The following is a 22,877-nucleotide window of genomic DNA, read 5'->3' as shown; positions in this document are numbered from 1 at the left end:
AAATAATTTTATCATCTCTTTATTGTTCGTTTTATGAAAAAACAAAATTTTTTTTATAAAAATTAACCTATTTTTTCTCTAATAATGTACCTATATAATGAACCTATAGGTATTTTTTCTCTAAAGTTTGTATCTATTTTTTTCTCTAAATAATGTACCTATTACTTGTTTTATGAAAAATCACTTGATAATCTATTTATTGTTTGTTTTATGAAATTTTTTTATCTAAATAATGTACCTTTTTTTTAAATCTAATAATGTACCTAGTAAAAAAATTTACTGAGTATAATGAACCTTTTTTTTTTTTCTTCAGAATAATGTACCTATTTTTAATTTATGACAAATAGGCAGAAATTTCAATTATACAACATACCTATTTTCTGGAAGAAAAAAAAAATGTACAAAGTAACTGACTTTTGTGTGTAAATAATGTACCGATATATATTAATAGGTAAATTATTTATTGGAAAAGTAATTTTGGGATTTTTTTTTTTAATTCAAATTTTTTTAGAAATTGCCGATGGGTTAGAGGGAGTGCCAACCAAAAGAAATGAGGTGATTGATATGCTATTAATAGAGAGTGTTAATTATAATTAAGGCTGTTAATGACATGCTTGAAAATAATATGAAAGTGTAGATGGCATTTATTGTAATTTACTTAATAATACTAGGACACATCTATCTTACATGGCAACCTATTTTAAATTTGTGTTTGAAGTAAAGATTTAAAAGTAGGTGGGTATGTGTCTATGATATAGTCCTATGTTGGGGAACAACCTTTGTATCAATTATCCTTTTAAAAAAAAAAAAAAAGTAGATGTGGAAATGAGGAATGCTTGCTGGATAATCTTGAGGTTCAAAATGTAAGGTACATGAAGAAAGAAAATCTACAATAATGACCCTCTAATTTAGCTTACGGTTATATATATAATTGAAGACACAAAAAATTAGCTTACCTTGATTATCCATCTTCCTGCGATTATCTTATCTTCAGGCACCCCTTTCGTTGGGCAAATGTGGGACTAAGTGTTTTCACTTTGCAATTTGTATTCGCTTATAAGGTTTGATGCTACACGTTGAAAAGGCATCCATATTGTTCTTTGACCTTGTTACAAGAAATTAACAAAGTATCAACCAAGTATTCTCCATTCATGAAGCCATGATGATTATCAAATTCATTCAAAGAAAAAAAGCAACTAAAGTTTGCTCTTATTTATTCTTCCATTTTTTTACTTTTTTTCCTTTTTAGCTTATCCTTTTTTAAATCGAAAATATTTAACTCCTTGCACATAAGGAGTTCTTCCTTCTTTGCAAACGAAGTCTAGAAATTTTTCAGTTTTGCTGCTGCATTTTTTTCTTTTTCCTATAAGTTTGTTTGTTGTGGGTTTTGTTTGTTCTTTTCTTTTTTCTTTTTTCCTAAAACTGATGCTTCCACTTTCTATGCCCTCTCTATACACTGCGGAGAGACATATACAACTATGCCCTTACAACAAATTATCATTATCATTCAAGGATTCGTCATTACAAGAGAGGGGGAGAGAGAGAGAGAGAGAGAGAGAGAGAGTATATCTTTGACGCTAGTACTTCCCCTCCAATGATTGTTCTCTCCTAATCTTTTCATGGAAACAAAATTCTAGAAGTGATAAACATCTTCCAAATTACACATTTTTCTCATTTTAGTAGCTGAAAAAACAAATAGTTAAATAAATTGGAAGAATAATGCAAGCTTTACATGGGACATATAAAATTGGACTATTATTTAACCTCATCATTGTACAAAGAATACCAATTGCAAAGCCAGACCCTTTCAAAACAGGCCTACAACTATATATATCTACCGCTTCGGTTCAGTCCAGGTCTTACTCTCAAAGAATTCATTCAGCATGGACTCGATAGTCTCAGGACGAAACCTTATATACTTCTGTGGGTTCTTCCCATTCTCGATCATAGGCCTGCAACACAGATTACATCCATATTAATGCTGAAAAAAAATAAGATTATGAATTTTATTTTTTAAAGGAACGTTTGCAAATGTGAGAAAAACATGCCCGAAACGCTTGACGAATGATCTGTAAGCAGGCAAGAGGACTTCAGCAACAGCCAGTCTCAAAGACTCTCGCAACTCGCTATCGGGAACCGTCCACTGAGATTGCCTTTGATGAAGCTCCTCAAATTGGACGTTGAAGGTCTTGAACCGATCTTTCACCATTGCTCTTGAAAGTGAACTGCTGTCACTACCTGATGAATTTCCTCCTTGGACGGTAAGACACTGCAGAATCTGCATCTCACCAACAAAAACAAAAACAAAAAGGCCAAAAATAACAGAGCAGCTGAGAATGATTTTCAGCTAACATCCACAATCAGAAGGATTATAATGGAGAACAAGATTGATCAAATAATCAAAACCTTTGCCCAAGAAACCCTCTTATACTGATTTGCATGCTGCTGCACGATCCTTCGGTGTATCTGCACCCAGTCGTCCCCCAACAAGTCCTTCGCTTCAGACCTGTATATAATTACTTAACCGGCAATGTTAGGATGCAGATAGGATCAGAATCTATCAAAGAGCAAGACTAGTACGAACCTCCGCACAGATCTCACTATATAGTGAATGTTGTTCATGAGAAATAACTGAGTGAGTGCAGGATCTTTATACTGCTTCGATTTTCCATCCAGATTGTTCTGAAGAGCCTGCATAATCCTTGTAGTTACGGCTGTTAGCTGAGACTCTGAATCACCGTCATCAAACTCTTGAAAAAGTTGCTTGAGTGTAGACTGATAACTGCGAACATTAAAACAGTCGTGTGATTGTTGCACAGTTAATATCGACAAAAGCCGAGGTAGCTAGAAAGAAAACCAAATTTGGAACTGGGGAAAAGGAAGAACTATAAATAATAATCAAAAGTAATAACTTAGCTAATATAGAAATTATTGTAATAATGAACTTGATAAATTAAATATTACCCTCATAAATAAAGCAGATGAATTTACTATAAGATTGGATCGAGCGATTGATATCGTTTATCAGATCATCCAGAAAGACATCAGCTATCATGATTACTTCAAATTTATACATATATTTGTGAGCTCCTCAGACTGGGGACCAAATAGCAAGAAGAAGAAAGAGCAGGAATCATTACTTACTCGAAGAGAAACTTTACATAGTTTATCACATAGCTTGTCAATGGATGGACAGTTCCATCAAGAACAGTAGTTTTTGTGGCATCTTTTTCAACAGCTTCTTCAAAGTCACCAAAGGTTTCCTGGGCTGTCTGGGCTAGACGTTTTGTCAAACTTACGGCAGATTCCCGCATTTCCATACAAGCTTTACTTCCGAAAAGTAATTCAATCTGAAAAATAAGATCTAAAAATTATATTTAAACCATCAATTTGTTTTCTTAGAAATATTAAACCAACATTTGATCAACATAAAAAGATAAAGACGAGCCTGCTATGACACCATCAATCCATAGCATCTTGAGCTTCTACGTTTCTGTAAAAGTTCTAATTCCCTTGCAAACTAAATTAATATATGAATTCTGCTTGCCACTACTAATTATTGCAATGTTACCACTTTTCTATATTTTGGCCTTCAATTTACTCCAGTGATCATCTTATGGAATTAAACGCATGAACTTGTTAATCTGAATGCTATTCCTTGAAGAGTTTTAAGGTGTTGTTAGACCCCTTCCAAACTTACACAGTTCCCAATGATTTTAGAAAACGAACAGGAAGGTCATAACCTTGATTCATATAAACACAATAGCATAATTTTCACATTCATAATAAAACCAACACTACATTATGCATTGTACGCTGCAAGAGACTAAAATATTAATGTGAAGAGTGAACAACGGTATAGAGACAGTTCACTAAGCATATAAACAGAGTTTTTCCAAGATGACATGAACTTGATAAACTCCATGTTTTGACCCAAATTAATATAAATAGAGCAACTTCAGAAACTTTTTCTTCAACTTGAAGTGCTTTCACAAAAAAGAACTGATGCATAAAACTAGAAACTGTTTGTATGTGCGTGTAAAGTTAATTTCCCATACGCCCCATACCTTAAATACCTGTCATGATGTCATCAATCCCTAATAAATTATCCCCCAAAATATATCACAAGAAACTCCCGAAATTTAAAATTAAGTAAACAACTAACCATTTCCAAACAAGTTTGGTCATGCATGGACTAGTTTTTATGTAGTTACTAAAATTTCAATACCTCGGACTGCAGTTCTCTCATTATCTCATACATGTCTAAAAGCACAAATAATTTTTCAGGTGACCTCTTGCTTCTGGCAATGGCCTCCCCAAAACTGAGAAGCACAGTCATACTGTTTGCAGTCACTTCAGCAAAACATGGATTCTTAAGTGAATCGGCACCTTCAAATATTTGATCACAGATTTTCTTTTCCCCAGCAAACAGCAGCTTCACCTGTAAAAATATATATATATATAAATATGATATGATAATAATTGTAAATAAAAACGCAACAGAAAACAACAAACAAACAATTTACAATCAACCAAGTCAAAGTCAAAGAAATCCTTACAGCTATCCGCATATAATGTATCCAATTCCCAATCTTAGCCTCTAAAACCTCCCACTGCATTTTCTGAACATCATCCTTACTAAGTCTTTCCACACCTAGTTTCCTCAGGCTCTGCTCCATAACAGCTGCACGAGTATCCCTGATAGATAAATAACATTTTGTCAGTTTATGAATAAAATGTGAAACAGAGATCACAACGGTTTGAAGTGATGAACTTACACCAGACTCAACCAAGCCTTATATTCAAATAAGTGGGGTTGGCTACAGGAATCCTTTTTCTCCAATTTTTTCTATCTACAGTTATCCTTACGTTACCTTTTTGATATTCATGTAACAAAGAAAAAGAGCAAATGGAAATATTTCGTATTCTATCTGGAGAATAAAAATAAAAACTGCAAACTCTCCTCCACCATTTTCTTCTTTTTCTAACTTAAGCAATGGTGCAACATAAGATTAACCACACAAACGAAAAAAAAAAAAAACACCTGTAGATCCTAAATAGCTGTTGTTGATGGCCAGCTAGAATCATTTGTTGGGCTAAATCATGCAGTAATGGCAGAACCCTTGGAGGAATAAGCGTTAGTGGTGTGTAAATGACAGGTTGTAAGCTTTTGTTTTGGTGCTCTGAACTCTTTCCATCACTTTTCTGTCCAGCTGGATCTGATGACGGCCGTAGAGAGTCAGGAAGACAATCAAATAGACGATCAGGCTCCACAGGCTTACTGAAATACAAAAGAGATAAATCACAGAGTTAATTTGTTATCAGACCTGCTTTCCTATGTTAGGATTGGCATGTCATGGTTTTCAGTTTTAAATTGCATTTCATTTTTCATCAATTTCAAACTCTGCTTCTGTACAAAATCCAATATTTCAGATCAAACATTGTAGATACTCATCCTCTCTAAGAAGGAAACGATACACAAAAACACGAACTTAATACACTGTATTAGATATAATGGAAATAGTATATAAATCTTCAGGAAAGCTGGTGCTTGCTTGTCATGTTTATTAATGCAATTCTAATACCACAGAGAGAGAGGGATTAGTATGTAGACTGACAATTTCTAAGCAGGAAGTGGCAATTGGAATTTGGAAAAAGATGTTTTCTCGTACATGCCTAAAGTTCAATCAGAAAATTAAAACGAACCTGTAATTTGTAAGCAGCTGTCTAAACTCATCTTCAAGCTTTGAGATGGCTTTTGAAAGCAAGGCATTAGCATGGTTAAGCACCCCATCACTGCTCTTAACAGTCTTGTTTTTACTGAAGAACTGAATGATGCTCCTCAACTGATCAATTGCTTCCAAATAGCTCTCCAGGTCCTCATGTGGCCCTCTCAGTATTTTAGCCTCTGCCTAAACAAACACCACAGTTTCCAATCAAATTCTTCACATAAAAACAAGACCAAGTTATAAATCTTAATGCCATGAGTTGATGAAGAGAAAGAGAGCTAATTAACCTTGCGTGTGAGGTCGAATTGCCCCAATATCACCTCTGCAGCCTTCAATGTCTTATCAATGTTCTCATGGGCCCTCCGAATCGAATGCGTTCGTATCTACCATCCACAATTACCACAAATTCACAAGGGGCACAAGGAAAAAAACAAACAAACAAATCGGAAGCCTAAATTTCTGTAAACTAAAGCTAAAGCGTTAAGCAGATCTCGTCAGCTCCAGCTACATATATACATATATGCGAAATGCGAAAAGCAGAGATTTTTCACCGAAAGAGACGTAAATTACAGGAGGCGAAACGAAACGCAGTAGATTTTGGAAACATAATGAAGAAGCGTGACATTGTCGAGAGGTTTCTCGGGAAACAAACAGAGAGAGAGAGAGAGAGAGAGAGAGAGAGAGAGAGAGAGAGTACCTGAGTAGGACGCATGGCGGTCTCCAGAGCGGAGAGACGGTGGTCGAAGGAGCCGAGAATGGCGACCATGCTGTCGGTAATGGTCTGGCTCTTGTTCAGCGCGTCTCTTATGGACGATGCTCTCGCTTCCACGGCCGCCATTGCTTGCGGAACCCCCATCTTTTTCAATTTTTCTTTTTCTCGCCGGATTTTCGCTGTGTTTGGCCGGAGAGAAAATTAAAAGTGAAATCGCGAAATTCGTGTGGAGAAATCTGATCAGCGTGGCTTGCGTAAGTCATTCATAAAGAGGATCGTGTTGGTGGATGGCTATTCTATATAAATCTTGTTCCGCCATGTCCCTCTAATATTTTTGCATTGCACTGCATTCTGTCGCGTTACACTATACGTTGCTTAATACGCACATGCTAATCAGACTTTCTATATTTGAAAAAAGAGCAACAAAAAAAAAAAAAAAATGGTAAATTTTGTCCAACCACTTAAACAAGTACATACAAGAAAAGTAATTTTTTGTCATTCCCTTTAATTAATTACTTCTAAGTTCTAACATTTTTAATGTGTGCAGGAAAAAAATAAAAAAAAAAGCTCGAATACAACATTAAAATTCACAATTTATAAGGAATATAATAAATAATTGGGACTTCAATAGATGACACCTGAGCTAATAAAGCGTTTGGATCCCGAGTTTTGCATTTAGAGCCTTCGCATTTAGTTTCATCTAAGCCATTGTAAAAATCCAACAAACACCTAAGCTAATAAAGAGTTTTCTTTTATATTTTTCTAAAACGACGTTGACTAACTCCCCTACTTCTCTCTTTGTGACGTTTCCAGTCTTGTCTTTTCCGCTTTGCATTAGTTTGTTTCCATCCAAACATATGGTGCAGCTTCTTTTCATGAACTCTGGCTGAATTCCAAATTACAATCAATTGACGTGTGGTGACTGTAATCGATAGATATTGCAATGAATTGGGTATTTTTCATGAAAATTGAAAGTTAACAATTTGAGAAATTTTATGAAATGCGGATAATGCAGAGGTTCGGGATCCTTATGAGTATTTGAATTGAATCGTTGGGTGATTAGATGGCTCTTTCTTGGTATAAGATAATATTTTCAGGCAGGCCTAGCTCTATCTACAACAAACTGATGAAAGACCCATATTTCCCTTTGAACTTGTTACACGAAATACACGAAGTGTGTCCTGCGAGTATTCTTCAACATTTGCAAAAAGAAAAGGTTCCTTGCAAGCTGCTTCCCATTCAAGTCTTGATTATTCAATACAAGGGATTGTTCTTTGACATTGGCATCAGAAACTAATTCGGTGCCACTTTACTTCCTCAGTTTTAACACTTTGAAAAAACATATAAATAATGCAAAGCTATAGGGATAAGATAGAGCATATCGTTTGTACGAGTGTGAGCACAAGGAGTACAATTGCAGCAATTGTAGAAACAACTTTCCATGGAGTGTTGAAATAGTCGCACTTCAGAATAGTTTTCCATCTGTGCCAAGGGGCCTTGCAGTAGGCATTGAGTTTTTTGCAAAGACTAAAGTAATAGTATGGCTGACCCAAACCAACCCGTTGGCCAATATGGTTAAACAGAGCGGACACATCAACGTTGCTCCCCAGCATGTTAGATATAATTTCATGTTCAATGAGCAAGTCCACGTCTTTTGAAGTCTTGATCATGCACGCCATGAGGAACATCAAGTCTGAAATGTACTTCACCTGGTGATCATCGTGGCACTGTTCGAAGGCAATCAGGTTCCTGAAGACAGTTTCCGTCCAATCGTCTACCCTAAAATTCGGAATTTTGAGACATCCTCTGTTGAATTGTATGTCAAGTAAGGACCTCGTGCTTGTTGTGGCAAACTTAACTCCAGCATCCACTAGCGCTGTCACGCTTGGTGGGATTTCATAAAACCTATGGCCATATTCATGCTTTTCGTCCTCCGTAGGCAAGTAGTAGCACCGAATAAAATCAACAAAATGCTTCACTCCGTGGTTAACTCCAGGCACAGGTGCACGATCAGCACCAAACTCGTTGATTTTGACAGAAGCCTTGAAGAACTCATGCGTAAGCTCGACAAAAAATTTGAGAGTTCCTTTGGAGCTATTATCAACAAGGTCATACAAACCCTCAAGAACAAAGAAGGGAATTTGGTTCTCAATCAGCAAGACATCATGGAAAACATCTTCGATCATCCGCGGCTTTCTATAAATCCGGTCGCAATTGTCTACATATTCGAAAAACTGGTGTCTGATCATAAGCTCCAAGACAAAAATTGCATCCACCAGCATCAGCTCGGCAAATTCATCACTGCTTAGGTCAATGAGGTCTACATAAAAACGCCTGGCTTTTGCTTCCCACGTTCTCACAAGGCCGAGGCATTGGTCTAAGCTGAGCTCGTTTCGGCTCAAGAAGGCCTCTAAGTATTTGAGTTTAAAGATTTGCATTTGTGGGAAACTTCCTTGGTGAAAGTGATAAGGTCCGATTGAGACCACCCGGGGTTCATAGAACTCTTCATTTCCTGTGCGAAACCTCTGGGGGACTTTGTAAATACAACAATCTGGCCAAAACGACGGCGTGTCTCGCACTTTACCCTCGATTAGAATCGCCACTTCATCCCTCGGTTTCTCAACTATTACTGCTGGTGCAGCATTGGTTGATGAAGTCTCCTCTTCCTCTTCCGTAGGGGAGAAGCCAGCGCCATCCAACAACCTTCGACAAGAATTTTTTTTATCAACTCATATCCAAACAACACTAAAACATTCCAATATACATACATGTTACCTGTTACCATGACCAATTTCTCCGTGAAAAGCTGATATGCCTGTCCCGAAAAACCAAAAAAAAAAAAAAAAATTATCTGGTTAAGTTTTCATCGACTACATAAAAAATTAAATAAATTTGTAACTGCTAGAATGCACAGTATGAGTCTCACTCTCACTCAAACTAGAGAAGCCGGTAAAAATTAATTATTAGATTTTGCCTAAGGTTGTGAATGGGTCTAGCACTAAATCGAATACAATGTTGTGGAGGTTTCGAACTTGGGACTTGTTTCAATATATGGGAGAAAAAGTACCATGAAACTAACTGTTAGTTGAGGCAAACAGCTTGTTAGATCTGGTAATAATAAGGGAATGATATCTACCCTTAGTTATATTTCTGATCATGTTTGGAATCTCAATTACGATGAATGTTGTACTCTTTCGGATTTATTCAACAAGAAAAATAAAATGTCGATATGTTTGAGCAAACTAATTTATGAAACACCCTCATCACGCCTCGTACCTTTTTCTGGTTTTGGTTGGAACATCTTTGCTGTATATGAAGATGCTCAAACTAATGTCCAAGGCTTCCTGCACAGCCTCAGCTATTACCGCTTCTCCTCTTTCCCTTCATCCTAAATTCAGAACATTTTAAATAAAAATAAGCATTTTAAAAAAAAAAATAATAATAATAATAATAATAAGCATTTTGCATATATAGGCTTACCAGTTTGGCTCACTAGATGAGTCCACCTCTGTAATCAAGATATATTATTTTCAGGCATGGCCTTTAGACAAGCTGTGGAAGTGACTGACCACCTTATAATGGATGGCTATTATATATACACAATGAAAAGTTCCATACTATTCTTTGACATTGTTACAAGAAACAAACTTAAAGTATTATCCAAGTCGTCTTCATAACAAAAGAGAAAGGTTCCTTGCAAGATGGTGCTTTCGAATTTGGAACATTTTCAAAATTGTAAACAGAAATACTGCTAGACTAGCTGAGAGTTAATCGGTTACTTCTTTGCTTTCAAATTTGGATCCATCGATATCGACCTATATGAACATTTTTAGCAACACTACAGTAAATCCAACACTCATCCATGGCTGAATTCGGGTTGAACCCGGGTTATCCAAATTGATCATGTTAGGATCAAAGTTTATGTTATAATTAAGGGTAATGTGATTACTGAACAACAACATAAACAAGAACTTGAATGTAAATCTCCCACTATTAACAATGTTATGTGCTTGATATTGCTTTTACAGCCCGTCCGTACGTGTCCTCAGGCCCTCATGAAATGACTCGTAATCACTTTACAGGATCCTTACAATAGTATGTGCAAAAACAAACTGTATTTTGGCACACTCCCACACCAGATGGTTCTTTGGAGCATTCCTTAATGCAACTATGTAGCTCGCATCTGCTTGATTGATCAATCAGCTTATGGCACCAGTGCTCCGCATCGCCGCGAACCACTGAGCAAGTGCCGAATTCAACTGCCTAATTAAAAGGGGGGAAAAACCAATAGCTGAATTGTGCAAGTTATGTAACCATGAGACCCCTGAAATAAAGAAGAAGAAAACAATTGAAAACAATAGGTTAATGGTTTAAAGAGAGATGGTACCTGAGACAAGAAGAAATAGCAGGAGAAAACTGGGCTGTATTTATTTATCTGAGAGACACAGAATCAGTTCTATAAAAATAAAAATAAAATACTTTGGATCATTACAATCAGAGAAAGATCTTCTTTTGGTAAGCAACAAACGTAAAGGTACCAATTTTCCTTCTCTTTTTTTATTTTTTATTTTTTATTTTGGGTACAAAACCAATTTTCCTTTGGGTAGAGAAAGAAAACAAAATTAACAGGAGCAATTGGAAATCAAGGTTTCTCTGTTTGAAGTTGGAACCCCAGCCCAGCTCACCTTATATTCTTTTCTTAAACCAATACATGGTAGACTTTAGATTAAATGCTTCTGATTCTATCTTATAGGGAGTTCATCTAGTGTCACATTTAATATGAATTGTCTAGTAGAAAACACCACCTTAAAAAAACAACTTTTATCCTATAAATTTGTTCAACTTTTGGCCAATTCAACAAAAATGCAGACTTGAGCCTATCAGAAATGTTGCCACGCTACAAGAATTTCTGCAAACCGGACAAAGACGATTTCTATAAACCATGGTCATGAGTTCAAATCCCATAACACGATAGAGGACGAAAGATTACGGTTAAAGCATGGTCTTTGGTCATGCATTCAAATTCCGTAAGACCATAGAGGGTGAAAGATTTGAACCATACATATACATTGCAAACAATGCCAGCTGAATCCAAAAATCTAAAAATTCACATGACTTACAAGGAGTAAATAGTTTAAGATTTGCTCATTAATCCAAAAGAACCATTTGAATCTCAAGTTCATACTTGCATAGAAAGTAAGCAATGTAGGATTTATGAACTTTTAAAAAAATTCACATGACTTCAGACAAACCATGTGTCAGTGTTTGGATTAAGACAATTAACATAGACACAGTAGAGCCCAGAATTTAGTCCAATCTAAAACAAATATAGGTGTAAAAGAGACTGATATAATTAAACTTTGATCATTAGAAAAACCATGAGGTGCTAATTTTTTAATGCAAAAAAAGGGCAAGGTTGAACCTGCAAAATAAGCATTTCTAAAAACCCAGCCACAGCTTTAGCCAGCCAAGTGCTGGGAATAATCAGGAAAAACTTAAGCACAACACCACAAATAATATAGGTAATTCCAGACGATTTCCATATTCGCACAAAATTGTACTTGAAAACATCATGTATCATAAAACATTAAACTAAGCAATTTCTGCTGCAGCAGATGAAAGTACCTCAAACTAAAGAAGCACTTGAATAAACTAGACCAGTCCTTGGGGACAACCAACAGAACCATAAAATAGATCTAGTAGCCTCCTTTAAGATCATTGACGACATCATAAGGAATGGGAGTAACAGTTTCCATGACTGCCCCTTCAACCCTGAAACCTGGCTTGGGTCCCTTTGGCTGCCTCTTGGTGCTAATAACCTCACCCTTTGCCTTGGCCTCAGCCTTCAACTGATCATTCTTTATCTTCCTCAAACAGAATTCCTCAGTGCACCTTGAAGGCTGCACATGCTCCACACGCACATGGATCCTCTTCCTGATAATCCTGTTGCCAACCTGATATCATGCACAAGCATACAACTTGTAAACCTTCCAATAATCGATTGCAAAATAAAATATGCAACAATCATTTAGCATCAGGGCAAAAGCAGGATAGAATTCCTCAAATCATGAGACAAAGGGAAACTAGATTTATGACGATGATCAAAATGACAGTGCTCAAATCAAAGCTCCTGATTGATCCAAGTAAAGGATTAACCTACATTATCTCCATTGTACAAAAATGGTTCTTCCTAGAATCACTAACCTACATAATCTTTTATTTCCACAAGTGAAAATAAATTAAAAACCTAAGTTCCCGATCCATAAAGGAAAAACTGAATCAAACAAGTCATAACACATCCAGCAGACATGCATAAACTATATATAATCTGCACATAGCTTTCTATTGCTATTATTTCCCAATAGAAGCTGAACATTATTGACAAGTTTTCTCGATCTTCCTTGCAGTGAGTTACAAACATCTGACATACAGTAAGCCATTCTCTAACAAGGTGTATTACCCAGCTTCCCATTCAGCATAATCTAGACATCAACAGTACAATTAGCAGCTATAAACTAAAACCATCTGAAACCCACAAACCACATAAACATATACATATACATAAAATCCCCATTTCCACCTAACAACAACCACAACAATGATAGCTACAATGTACCCAGATGTCACTGAACACTGTTAAGTCGAAATCAAACCAAAAGTTCGGAAATTTCAACAAGAACCCACAAATCCAGACAACCATTCCACAGAAGCAAATCATCAAACATCATTCAAACAACAACTCAGAGTCCAAAAATGAAAATACAGAAAACCCAACGAAAATGAATCACCTGCTTGTTGATCTCCACACCGATGGCGCGCTTGGTGACGTTCCAAACGCGACCAGTACGTCCGTGGTAGAACTTGTGGGGCATACCCTTGTGCACAGCGCCGTTAACCTTGACGTCGACATAGTCTCCGATCCTGTAGGTCTTCAGATAGGTTGAGAGAGGAATGTAACCCTTCTTCCTGAAGGCCCGCGAGAAGAGATCGCGAGTACGAGACCTGAGACCGTGTCCAGCCGGCATTTTGAGCTGTTCTCTCTCTAAGGTTTGGAGGTTTCTTTCTGAGAGTGGCTGCTAAAGCCCTAGACGATGAGAGTGTAGAGTTTTAACTCCAATTCAAACACCGGTAAGAGAGATGCTGGAAAGCTTAATTGTATATTGATAATGTTGAATAGAACGTTACAAACTACGCTATCCAAAAGACTTTGGTAAAACAAAACAACGTGAAACATATTTCTTATAGAATAGGATAATTAGTTTATTTAATTAAAAACAACTGCAGTAATTAGGTAAATGTTCCTTGAACAATCAGTTTAGCGAAAAATCTTCAACATGCGCTACAGCTTCTGTCTTCGAGCACTATCCTCTTCTAACAATTTCCTTAACTTCGAGAACACTGGTAATTTGAGGGGCTTGGTTAGAACGCCGTTTTCATGAAGTGGTTGCAGTCTCACATCGGCTGCTTAGACAAATCTCAACTCTTTTCTCCTCAATAAAGTGCTTCATATCTTATCCATATTATCTCAGACATTAAGTACAACCCTCTCCTTTAAGAGCCATTCCAGCAGAAGGGCCCAGCCCGAGGTGTTCCAAATTTTTTTAACCGTTGGCACGTGCAATGCACGCGTCAATGGTAAAAAAATTTGAACCAGCGCGCGCTGACGTCAGCGCGACTCCAGCTCCAACGGGAAATTGCTAAGTGTCGCGTCCCCAGCCCTCCGATCAGCATCTCCGAATCCAATCCTACGGCTGAGGCTTTTTTGGGCAATAAAAATATGAAAAAAATCGTAAATTTTTTTTAAAAATTCTAAAAAATTCAGATTTTTTTTTTTATATAAATACCTATTAACACCCTTCACTTTCAATACCAATCCTCATACATTTCATTATACTTCTACTATTATTCACTCTTTACTCAACATTTTCCTCTTTTTCATCTAGTATTTTGATTTCATATTTTTATGGCTTCTTCTATCGAAACCAGAGGGGCTTAGAGCACCATGGAAAATGTTTCCTTGTGTGAGGCTTGGCTCCAAATTTGTCATTGTTCCGTGTCCGGCAATGAGATGAAATTTTTTCATATGTGGAAAAAAATTCATGCCGAATTTTGTAAAAAAATTCCGGGGTCTACTCGTACGGAGATGACATTATCTAGTAGGTGAAAAATTCTCAATAAGAGTTGAGAAAATGGAGAGCTGCCCTAGCAAAAGCGATGGACAACTATAGAAGCGGGGAAAATCGTACTAACGAGGTAAGTATTTTATAATTTTTATTTTATTAAGTTTAATCTCCTAATATATATATTTTGTTAACATTACTTGCATTTTCAATATTTTGTTAATATTTCTTGCTATTTAAATATTTTGTTCTTATTTCTTGCATTTTCAATATTTTGTTAATATTTCTTGCATTTTCAATATGTTGTTAATATTTCTTGCATTTCCACTTGTTTCTTAATTTTCTTGCACTTCTAATTTATTTGTAAGGTTAATTGCATTTTCATTATTATTTTTTTTTGTTACTTGCATATCCAATATATTTTAAATATTTATTGCATTTCCATTTTTTTGTTAAATAGATGATTCAAGCACAAATGTGGTTTGGTGCAACCGGGGGTGGCAAAAAAAGTTTCAACCATCATGAATGTTGGGAGGTGGTGAAATATTGCAAACGCTTCATAATTATTCCGACGGGTCCCGCCGTTGTGTTAAACGAGACTCCACTCCGTGATTCAATAACATCGGATTCACCTCTCGATTCTCCTATGAGTCAAGACTCACCCATCGAAAAGGAGTCGAGGCCCATTGGCCGAAAGGCCGCGAAGGCAAAGAAAGCGGGTAATTCAAGCAATCATAATTCATAATTTTTGGAGGAAATTGCAAGGCAAAACGGCACAAGAATAGAAATGGAGCAAAAACGCTAAGATAACGAGTTGGCCATTCAAGCTGAGTATGCACGAGAAATGGAGTATTTGCGCAAAAAAGATATGGACAAGACGGATCGGAAAACCATGTCGATGGATACAAGTCATATGTCCCCTGAAACAAAACAATTTTGGAAGCTAGAACGAAGGGATATTATGAGAAGAAGACTTTTCCGGGATGATGGGCATAGCAACACGGATTGGTTAAATGATGGAAACCATTAAATTAGTTAGCATATCTTTTATGTATTTGTATTTTTCATGTTTTCTATTAAAGTTATTGTAATTCATGTATTTTATTTTAGTAGTAGTAATTCGTAATGATTTGTATTACATTTCGTTATTTAATAAACAAAGCATTCAATAAATTACCTTTTTATTCAACCTATTCCATACTTCAAACAAAACATAATAAAAATAAAAATAAAGTACAAACAAGGCACAATAATAATAACCAACCACAACTAAACCATAATAAATAAAAATACAACACAACCTAACCATAACTAAATAAAACATAACCAAAGCATCTATGCTCCATCATTCATCTTCATTGCCTTTCACCGCCCATAGATGCTCCATCAAGTGAACTTGACGCATTTCATGAATATACGAAGATTGCATCTCTGTATATCGATCTATCATTCGGGTCATCAAATGAGCATCCCTCACCAATGGTTCCGGCTCAAACGGTTCTCCATTTGGCCCCATGGGCCTTTCATAAATCCGTGTCAAGGCCGTGTTCATTGGATCCGGTTCGTAGACCTCTAAAGAATCATAATCGTACTCATCCTCCACAATCATATTATGGAGGATGATGCAAGTCATCATAATGCTTCTGAGGATCTCCTCATCAAACATACGGGCCGCACCTCGAATAATCAACCACCGAGCTTGAAGGATCCCAAAACACCTTTCGACATCTTTCCTGTATCCCTCTTGATAAGTAGCAAATAATTTTTGCTTCTGGGATCGGCGAAATGGATTTGACAAAAGTGGTCCACCTCAGGTAGATACAGTCAGCTAGATAATACCCCGTTTGGTATACTGTATTGTTGACTTGATAGGTGACATTGGGGCCCTGGCCTCTCAATACATCGTTGAAGACCGGGGATTGACCCAGCACGTTGAGGTCATTTTGGGATCCTGCAACTCTAAAGAAAGCATGCCAAACCCATGTGTCGAAGCCAGCAACGGCTTCAACGATGATACTTTTTTGGCCTTTTCTATTTCCATAATCACCTTGCCAGGCAGTTGGGCAATTCTTCCATTACCAGTGCATGAAGTCTATGCTACCAATCATTCCTGGGAATTCTCGAGCTTCGGCTTTTTGTAGAAGCCGTTGGAAGTCCCTAGGAGTAGGTCTATGCAGGTAGTCCCTATTGTACAGAGTTTCAACAACTTGACAAAATCTTACCAAAGCCTCCAACGTAGTGGACTTCCCCATCCGGGCAATCTCATCCACCTGATCAGCAGATACTCCATACGCCAACATTCGTATAACAGCTGTAAGCTTTTGCTCCGGAAGAAGCCCCAAAACCCTAGTAGCATCACACTTTTGAACAAAGTATGCATCATAATTGCAAATATCATGCATGACTTTATTGAACAAATAAGGTTGCATTCTAAATCGCCTTCGAAAATCAACATCAGAGTACAAAGAAGTTGGGATAAAATAATCTTTCAAAAGATTCTTATCCCAAGAATGCCTATGTCTTTCCACATTCCGGCGGCGGCCGACTTGTGAACCACGGCGGCAACCTTGGTTCTCTTCATCTTGCAAAGCCACTGCTATGAGAACTTATTCATCGACTTGTCTCTGCAACTCATTGATTTCATCTGCCCTACAGTTTCTCTCATTTGTTTCTCACTCTTGCCTCTCCAAGCATCTCCAAAATTCTTCCATTGAGAATGAATGAAGTATGAATTCTAAACTCTGAGAAATGAAAATATAGAAAGATGTGGTGTGAGAGGTATGAGCTGAGCCTCTGGTTTTATATAAAATTTTGGCAAGATAGACATGCCACGTGACTTGATTTTATTGGATGAAAATGTTATCTGAAATTTGAAATTCATCCGAAATTTGAACCCTAATTTGTATGAAATTTGAATTTTGAAATTCATTCGAAATTTGAATCCAAAAATCTTATCCGGAAATTTTATCTGATTATGAATAGTCTTCACACGTAGGAACCCGGAAATCTTATCTGAAAATATTACCCAAATTAATTATTTTCATTAAAAAAATAAGGGGAAAAACAAAAAAATGAATAGTAATTGCCCTTAGCCATGGCAATGGGTAGAAACACAAAATACTATTTGCAAGAGCAACCACTATTCACGTGAATAGTGGCTGCCCTAGCTCCACCTTGCCATGGCTAAGGGCAAATGGGTGGAATTGCTCTAATTGAGCTTCAAATTTCTTTCAATTGGGTCTTCGTAAAGGACCACTTGGAATTTCTCTTGAGTGTTTAAAGTTTTTAGTCAGTGTCAGATATTTAAATTAAAAAATTTTCTGAATTTTTCATTATTTATTATCTAAGAATTGGGAATTTCTGAAATTTATTGGAATGGAGTAATTATATTCCGAATTTTCGGAATCGGCATCAGAATTGATTTCTAGTTTCGAACATGTTTTGGATGGAATTCGGAATGCATGTTTCTCATCTGCCCCGGAGGAATTACAGGCCTATGAACTTTTGCATTTTGAAGTCTCATTGTGTATTGAACTTGTTTTGAAGAGAATATCGACTGAGAATGAACTTCTCTACACACTTTTTTCCTTCTCACTCTCCATTTCTTTTCAATTCGAATGGTATTCAGAATCACTTTCATCAGCCTCTCACATTATATTTTGTTCAATATGCATAATTGAACCTCATTTTGTCCAATATGGAGTGATATAAATATAAGAAAAAGAAAAAGCTTTTCATTCCCAATACAAAGTTTCTAAAACTTTTAACTTATTTCAACAAAGCCCATCTTACAAAATGAGGTTTAAAAAAAACTTTCTAGGGAACCTGTCTTACAAAATGAGGAAAAAAACACAACTTTCTAGGGACTTTCTAACATTTTCTTTGGTTCTACTGCACAAACCCCAAACGACAACTGACCTTCTATTCTTCAATGAAGCTTTTATTCTAATAACATTTCAGGAAACAAGACTACTTTATAGCAAAGAAAGGTGACCTCTCAGAGCTCTCAGTAAGTCCATTCTTGGGGCAAACCAACATCAGAACGAAGCTGGTTATAGCAATCCCCTCTGCCCATGCCCACGCTTTCGATAGGTTTCCTTTGCTGGATGGCTTTAATCTGCTGGATATTTCTCAACCCTGCAACAAAAACATATAACCAATAAGGAAAACCATAACTGCAAAAAGAAAAATTGAGATCAAAGTATTGGATGAAACGCACAATTGACAGCCGTTGATCAATGGGGCTGCGGCCAGGCTTGGCTTTGTAGTTTTCATGTAACAATGCAGCATTCAAACAGTTCAACGGATTTCTAATTTTGTTTACTAATTCCAAGCAGTGAAAACAAACATTCAACCTATCTAGAGGTCAGCACATGCAAAATTACTCAGTTAATATATATATATATATATGGACAAGCAGACCCATCAGTCCATATTCCAATAGAGATTAACATTAATGAATAGGTCCACCCAAAATATAAACAATGGGTTACTATTCTGCCTAAACAAGGTGCTTCAAGCATATCAAGAACCACTCAACAATCTTTCTCAATTAAAAACAAGATGTTCACATTTCAACTTTTAACTACAAGTGGAAATATATAGCATCAAAGAAAGGATAAAACTTCCATTTTTGTATAAAAGACACACCTTTTGTTTTGAGAAAAACTTCCATGAAAGGCTAATAATGCTATGACACGCGTGATAGCACTTCCACGTGGCATAACATTATTGCTTGGTCGGGGATAACAATGCAACTAAGTTTTTATCCTTTATTTCAGATTGACACAAAACTTCGCACAGTTGGTACCAAAACAGATACAAAAACAAAATTGTGCCAGAAACACATCAGTACAAATTACGAAAAGAATAAGGAAAAAGTTGACGAAAATAAAAAAGAACAAAATCAAAACTTCGAACAGCAGAACAAAGAAATAATAACTCACCCTGTTTCTTTTTGACCTGAGGATTCCTGGTGGTGGTTGTGGTATTCAAAACCCTTGGATGAAACACACCTGTGCCTCCAGAAACCCTCTCAAAACCACCCATTGATCCAATCCCACTTCCCTGATACGTCCAAAGACGGTTTTGCGGTCTATTCAAAACCCTCTTCCTAGTTTCCAGAAAGCTACAGACCTGCCAAAAATGACAGCACATTACCATTAGCAACTCTCGAAACTCTGCCACTCCATTTATTGAAAGCTGGGAAAAAGCAAAAGGCTTGAAAAGACAGACCAAGAGTAAAAATAAATAAATAAATAAATACATGACAGAGCAAGAAGGAAAACCCGGTTCAAGTTTTGTGGTTCATTGTTTACCTGAAGTTGAGCCGGTTTCAGAAACTGATTGTGGTAATGGAGTTCAGCCCCATACCCATGAAAGCTTGCACCTCTCTCTTCGAGACCATGACTGAGGCTGACATTAAGAGACCTCTGAGGAAGAGAACCAAGCTGGTTGTACTGAACCGGCGGTCTGAACGGCTGCAAACCCAGTACAAGCAAAGACAAAATAGACCGTGTTAGTGTTAGCTAGCTCTGTGTGTGTGTGGGAGATAGAGAGAGAGAGAACCTCCATGGGTATATGTAGCAGAGATTTTGAAAGGCATTGACGTTGTCTGAGGAAAGAAAGAGCAGCCAAGTGTTGGGCGAGCTCGTCCATGGAAAGAATATGGTGGGGGTTAAGTTTGGAGGTTGAGTTGGCTACTTCGTTGAGGAAAATGTCTGAGGGAAGCCATTGTTCACCATCATTCAGATTTGGAGGAAACCCAGCCATTTTAAGCATAACCCACCAAACTTCAATTCAAACAGAAGAACAAGAGGAACAACAACAACAACAACAACAAAAGAGCAAGTTCTTTTTGCAAGAAGAAAACAGAGCACGGAGAAAACATAGAAACAGAAATAAATTTATTTATTTTCTATAAAACAGAGAAAGATAGAGAAGGAAAACCAGTTTCAAGGGTCTGAAAAGCGGGACTGCCATGGTCTCACTTTCAAAACAACATTGTAACTCTCTCTCTCCTCTATAAAGCAGATAGAGACAAGTGTATTACGGCCCGTTTGGTTCCCAAGGGAAACGAGTTTTTGGAAACTGATTAATCAACTCACTCAATGAGCAGTTGTCAATTTCAAGACTCAATGGAATTGGGAAATTTTAAAAACCGGGTGTTTATTTACAATGTTGTCAAAAATACGACTTTCCCAAGAATTTATTTACAAAAATAAAAAAATAATTTTAAAATAGGAATCTTGGTGGCAAACAAGCCCTTGGGAAAGTCATTTCCATACTTATTTGTCATTTCAAGATAGTAGCAAGAAGATTAAATTTCAAATTTCAGATACATTTCAAAATTCAAATTTCAGATAAATTCAAAATGTCAAATTTCAGATACATTTCGGAATTCAAATTTTTGATAAATTTGAAATTTGAAATTTCATTTGAATTTCAAATTTCAGATAAGATTTTCACCCTCTAAGATTGCGCCGCGTGTCATATCTATCTGTGTACATTTTTCTATAAAAACAGAGGTTCAGCTCATACCTCCCACACCAGTTCTTCTCTACATTTCCATTTCTCAAATTTTAGATTTCATTCTCCATTCTCAATGGCAGACATGGAAGAGGTTTTGGAGAGGCAAGAGCGAGAAACTAGAGAAAGAATGCGTAGACGTGCTGCAAGCAAAAGGGCGCAGAGAGAACTAGATGAGCAACTTGGCATAGCAGTTGCTTTGCTGGAGGAAGAAAACCAGGGTCGCCGTGGTTCACGAGAAGGCCGTCGCCCAAATGTGGACATACATAGACATTCTCGGGGTAAGAATCTTATGGAAGATTATTTTATCCCACAATCTCTGTACTCCGATGTTCATTTTCGAGGGAGATATAGAATGCAACCCCATTTGTTCAATAAAATCATGCATGATATTTGCAATTATGATGAATATTTTGTTCAAAAGAGAAATTGTGCTGGAAATTTGGGACTTCTTCCAGAGCAGAAGTTCATAGTTGTGATACGAATGTTGGCGTATGGGTCATCTGCAGATCAGGTGGATGAGATTGCTCGGATGGGGAAGTCCACTGTTTTGGAAAGCTTGGTGCGATTTTGTGATGCAGTGGAAACTCTGTACACCAGAGACTACCTACGCAGACCTACGCCCAGGGACCTGCAACGGCTTCTCCAAAAAGCTGAGTCTCGAGAATTTCCTGGCATGATTGGTAGCATTGACTGCATGCACTGGCAGTGGAAAAATTGTCCAATTGCTTGGCAAGGGGACTACGGAAATAGAAAAGGGCAGAAAAGTATCATCCTGGAAGCAGTTGCTGGTTTTGATACATGGGTTTGGCACGCCTTCTTCGGAGTTGCCGGATCTCAAAACGATTTGAATGTCCTAGGTCAATCCCGGTGTTCAATGATGTTTTGAGAGGTGAAGCCCCAAATATCACATATGAAATTAACAATACCATCTACCAGACCAGGTATTATCTAGCTGATGGCATATACCCGAGGTGGACAACATTTGTGAAAACAATTCCACATCCCCGATCCCATAAGCAAAAATTTTTTGCTCGCTATCAAGAGGGGTACAGAAAAGATGTTGAGAGGTGCTTTGGTATCCTTCAAGCTCGGTGGGCTATTATCAGGGGTGCGGCACGTCTATTTGACGAGGAGGTGCTTAGGAGTATAATGATGACTTGTATCATCCTCCATAACATGATTGTGGAAGATGAATATGATTACGATGCTGATGACGTGTATGAACCAAATCCCATGGACACGGCCCTAACACGAATTTATGAAAAACCAGTGGGGCCAAATGGAGAACTAGTGCAGCATGAACCGTTGGTTAGAGACGGTAGTTTCATGCCCCGTATGATTGATCGCTACACGGAGATGCAATCGTCGTATATTCATGAACACCGTCAAGTTGACTTGATGGAGCATTTATGGGCGGTGAAAGGCAATGAAGGAAATGAAGGTGAATGAAGTGAAGTGAAGAAGTTGTTTTTAATTTATTATGTTTATGTTGTATTTTTAGTTATGCTTTGTTTTTTTTTTTTTATACTTTATTATTTTTAGTTGTGGGTTGTTTATTTTTTATGCTTTGGTTGTGGGTTGTTTATTTTTTATGCTTTGGTTGTGGTTTGTTTATTTTTTTTATGCTTTGGTTGTGGTTTGTTTTTTATGTATGGAATGTTTTGAATAAAAAGGATTTTTGTTGAATATTTTCTTTATTGACTAAAAGAAAAGCAATACAACTAATAATAAAATAAAATACATGAATTAAACAAAACAAAAAATACAATTAAATCAAAGGTACAT

The 22,877-nt window shown here is 36.9% G+C and overlaps 4 protein-coding genes across 7 annotated transcripts; all 4 read right to left on the bottom strand.

Annotated features, from left to right (window-relative positions):
• Nucleotides 1-1,684: 1,684 nt before the first annotated feature.
• Nucleotides 1,685-6,771, bottom strand: LOC117634085 (exocyst complex component EXO70A1-like). The gene is made up of 11 exons (XM_034367998.1): nt 6,427-6,771; nt 6,017-6,112; nt 5,707-5,912; nt 5,045-5,281; nt 4,560-4,698; nt 4,229-4,441; nt 3,145-3,350; nt 2,585-2,782; nt 2,407-2,506; nt 2,049-2,278; nt 1,685-1,952 (listed from the first exon to the last, which is right to left on the bottom strand). The coding sequence occupies exons 1-11, from the start codon at nt 6,583-6,585 to the stop codon at nt 1,835-1,837; spliced, it is 1,902 nt and encodes a 633-aa protein (XP_034223889.1). The 5' UTR covers nt 6,586-6,771; the 3' UTR covers nt 1,685-1,834.
• Nucleotides 6,772-7,785: 1,014 nt separating this feature from the next.
• On the bottom strand, nt 7,786-9,995 carry LOC117634086 (UPF0481 protein At3g47200-like). The gene is made up of 4 exons (XM_034368000.1): nt 9,922-9,995; nt 9,718-9,829; nt 9,217-9,256; nt 7,786-9,144 (listed from the first exon to the last, which is right to left on the bottom strand). Exons 2-4 carry the CDS (start codon nt 9,740-9,742, stop codon nt 7,800-7,802), a joined length of 1,410 nt encoding a protein of 469 aa, XP_034223891.1. The 5' UTR covers nt 9,743-9,829; nt 9,922-9,995; the 3' UTR covers nt 7,786-7,799.
• A 290-nt stretch (nt 9,996-10,285) lies between these two features.
• On the bottom strand, nt 10,286-13,645 carry LOC117635822 (60S ribosomal protein L21-1-like). 4 transcript variants are annotated; one of them, XR_004586955.1, is made up of 4 exons: nt 13,230-13,645; nt 12,067-12,395; nt 10,829-10,876; nt 10,286-10,732 (listed from the first exon to the last, which is right to left on the bottom strand). XR_004586955.1 is itself a non-coding variant. In XM_034370191.1 (2 exons), the coding sequence occupies exons 1-2, from the start codon at nt 13,464-13,466 to the stop codon at nt 12,138-12,140; spliced, it is 495 nt and encodes a 164-aa protein (XP_034226082.1). In that variant the 5' UTR covers nt 13,467-13,645; the 3' UTR covers nt 11,937-12,137. The 4 variants fall into 4 exon arrangements, 1 of the variants encoding a protein (XP_034226082.1); XR_004586953.1 differs by having other exon boundaries at nt 10,286-10,704; XR_004586954.1 differs by lacking the exon at nt 10,829-10,876 and having other exon boundaries at nt 10,286-10,765.
• Nucleotides 13,646-18,273: 4,628 nt separating this feature from the next.
• LOC117633549 lies at nt 18,274-20,566 on the bottom strand. Its single transcript, XM_034367188.1, has 4 exons — nt 20,130-20,566; nt 19,880-20,041; nt 19,508-19,697; nt 18,274-18,698 (listed from the first exon to the last, which is right to left on the bottom strand). The coding sequence occupies exons 1-4, from the start codon at nt 20,340-20,342 to the stop codon at nt 18,568-18,570; spliced, it is 696 nt and encodes a 231-aa protein (XP_034223079.1). The 5' UTR covers nt 20,343-20,566; the 3' UTR covers nt 18,274-18,567.
• Nucleotides 20,567-22,877: the final 2,311 nt, after the last annotated feature.

The sequence above is a fragment of the Prunus dulcis genome, chromosome 7, assembly GCF_902201215.1.
Source record: "Prunus dulcis chromosome 7, ALMONDv2, whole genome shotgun sequence".
Taxonomy (NCBI): Eukaryota; Viridiplantae; Streptophyta; class Magnoliopsida; order Rosales; family Rosaceae; genus Prunus; species Prunus dulcis.
The sequence above is the reverse complement of the archived record's forward strand: the minus strand, read 5'-3'. Positions and strand labels throughout refer to the sequence as shown.

Coding starts and splice junctions, on each gene's coding strand:
- LOC117634085 (XM_034367998.1), bottom strand. CDS start 6,585: ATGGGGGTTCCGCAAGCAATGGCGGCCGTGGAAGCGAGAGCATCGTCC. Junction 6,113..6,426: donor CCGCCATGCGTCCTACTCAG/GTACTCTCTCTC, acceptor TGTGGATGGTAG/ATACGAACGCATTCGATTCG. Junction 1,953..2,048: donor TCATTCGTCAAGCGTTTCGG/GCATGTTTTTCT, acceptor TCTGTGTTGCAG/GCCTATGATCGAGAATGGGA.
- LOC117635822 (XM_034370191.1), bottom strand. CDS start 13,466: ATGCCGGCTGGACACGGTCTCAGGTCTCGTACTCGCGATCTCTTCTCG. Junction 12,396..13,229: donor GTGTGGAGATCAACAAGCAG/GTGATTCATTTT, acceptor GCATGATATCAG/GTTGGCAACAGGATTATCAG.
- LOC117633549 (XM_034367188.1), bottom strand. CDS start 20,342: ATGCTTAAAATGGCTGGGTTTCCTCCAAATCTGAATGATGGTGAACAA. Junction 20,042..20,129: donor TGCTACATATACCCATGGAG/GTTCTCTCTCTC, acceptor CTGGGTTTGCAG/CCGTTCAGACCGCCGGTTCA. Junction 18,699..19,507: donor TCAGGTCAAAAAGAAACAGG/GTGAGTTATTAT, acceptor TTTTTGTTGCAG/GGTTGAGAAATATCCAGCAG.
- LOC117634086 (XM_034368000.1), bottom strand. CDS start 9,742: ATGTTCCAACCAAAACCAGAAAAAG. Junction 9,257..9,717: donor CCAACCAAAACCAGAAAAAG/GTACGAGGCGTG, acceptor TTTTCGGGACAG/GCATATCAGCTTTTCACGGA. Junction 9,145..9,216: donor GAAATTGGTCATGGTAACAG/GTAACATGTATG, acceptor TTCTTGTCGAAG/GTTGTTGGATGGCGCTGGCT.